The following is a 2,110-nucleotide window of genomic DNA, read 5'->3' as shown; positions in this document are numbered from 1 at the left end:
AAATATGTTTTTATAGACTTCAGAGAGAGGAAAGGAGAGGGAGAGAGAGGTAGAAACATCAATGATGAGAGAGAGTCATTGATTGGCTACCTCCTGCACGCCTCCTATTGGGAACTGAGCTTGCAACCCAGGTATGTGCTTTGAGCAGTAACCTACTATGACCTTCTGGTTCATAGGTCGATGCTCAACCACTGAGCCACGCCGGCCGGGCTATATTTCCTCTTTTACCAATGACTAGTTCACATCCTTTGCCCACTTTTCCATTTTTCATCCACATTAATGAAATTGTTTTGTAAAGTTTCCATTGAAGCAACAATAAAACACTCACCGGAGTCCATTTTATTGGATTGATTTAAGTATTTTATTTAAAGAAAGATTCTGAAGACTACAGTTTGTTGATAGGAAAAATATAAAGCATACATTTTTTAAAGATCATTTTACTGATATTATAGGAAACAGACTTCTCCAAATAACATGATTGGTGTTGCTTTACTAGAGCAGGGGTGGGCAAACTTTTTGACTCGAGGGCCACAATGGGTTCTTAAACTGGACCGGAGGGCCAGAACAAAAGCATGGATGGAGTGCTTGTGTGAACTAATATAAATTCAAAGTAAACATCATTACATAAAAGGGTACAGTCTTTTTTTTTTTTTTTTTTAGTTTTATTCATTTCAAACGGGCCAGATCCGGCCCACGGGCCGTAGTTTGCCCACGGCTGTACTAGAGAATGCATTCTACAGAAACATGACTTTCCCTTCAAATCTGAGTATATTACCCTTACATAAAAAGAGGATAATAAAAAACACGACTTTGATAAGTTTAATATTTAGTAGACCACATCTAATTTGTTGAAGAGTAAGTTCTTTTATTTACTTCTTCAAGGCAATGCTTATTTTTTTCATCTCTTCCTCTGCATTTTTATCCTATAAAGAAAACACAAATGCACAATGAAAATTCACACATTCCTCCTGATACTCAAGGTACTGGAAGTAGAACTCTGTTGACTGGGGGGAGACTGTTTTGAATGACCACTACAACAAAAATGTGGCTTTCTGAGGACCAGGCATGATTCAGATCTCTGAGAACCTGAGTACCGCGGAGAACTAAGTCCAGGCTCTTCCTCCACCAGGTGTGGAGGGGTAGCAAACAGGAAGGAGAGTGTTAATGATAACACTGTTTTCTTCTTCAGCTCTAAGATATGGAAGAAGTCCTAGCCCTAGCAGCAGGATCTGAAGAAATCTGAGATTCCGCTGTAAGTCCCACACAGGCAAATACACATTTCATTCCTGACATTCTCAGGGACTTTATAGGTAAGATTAAAAATCATATATGTTTGCCCAGTCGATGTGGCTCAGTGGTGAGTGTCGACCTGTGAACCAGGAGGCTACGATTCGATTCCCAGTTAGGGCATGTGCCTGGGTTGCAGGCTCAATCCCCAGTAGGAGGTGTGCAGGAGGCAGCTGATCAATGATTCTCTCTCATCATTGATGTTTCTATCTCCCTCTCCCTCTCCCTTCCTCTCTGAAATCAATAAAGATATATATATAGAGAGAGAAACCAAGATGGTGGCATAGGTAAACACCAGAAATTGCTGCCTCCCACAACAACTTCAAAAATATAACTAAAAGACAAAATGGGTATCATCCAGAACCACAGGAAGGCTGGCTGAGTGGAAATTCTACAACTAGAAGGAAAGAGAAAAGCACACTGAGACTCAGAGGAGGTGCAGAAGTAAAGTGCAGATGTATAGAGACACACGTGGGAAGGGCTGGCAACTGAGAACACGGCTGTCTTTTTCAATCGGGAGGGAGACACAAGCTCCCAACATCTCTGAACTCCAGTTCTGGGCGAGTCTCTGGGGACCCAGACTCATACAGGGAGAAACTGGTGGCATTGGTCAGAACTCGAGGACGGCTTTCTCTCAGAGGTGCTTGCAGCGATTACTGGGACACTGAGACGAGGGGACTCTTAGGATAGGACTGAGGAGCAGCCATAGCTGTTTGCTCCGCCCCGTTGAACCCCTGAGAACCCGCCCCACCCAAGCTGCTTGCTTAGGCTTTTGCATATGAAAGGCCTGGCCCTTTGCCATCTGACAATTACCTAACAAACT

The 2,110-nt window shown here is 42.9% G+C and overlaps 1 protein-coding gene across 1 annotated transcript in view; it reads right to left on the bottom strand.

The window, feature by feature from the left end:
• Positions 1–652: 652 nt before the first annotated feature.
• Positions 653–2,110, bottom strand: part of RMDN2 (regulator of microtubule dynamics 2) — a 28,382-nt gene continuing 26,924 nt past the window's right edge. The window contains exon 10 of the mRNA XM_006755912.2: positions 653–923. Coding sequence (XP_006755975.2) covers positions 870–923 — 54 coding nt within the window. The 3' untranslated portion in view covers positions 653–869. The remainder of the gene's footprint in view (positions 924–2,110) is intronic.

This window comes from Myotis davidii, unplaced genomic scaffold (genome assembly GCF_000327345.1).
Source record: "Myotis davidii unplaced genomic scaffold, ASM32734v1 scaffold151, whole genome shotgun sequence".
In the NCBI taxonomy this organism is placed as follows: domain Eukaryota; kingdom Metazoa; phylum Chordata; class Mammalia; order Chiroptera; family Vespertilionidae; genus Myotis; species Myotis davidii.
The sequence above is the reverse complement of the archived record's forward strand: the minus strand, read 5'-3'. Positions and strand labels throughout refer to the sequence as shown.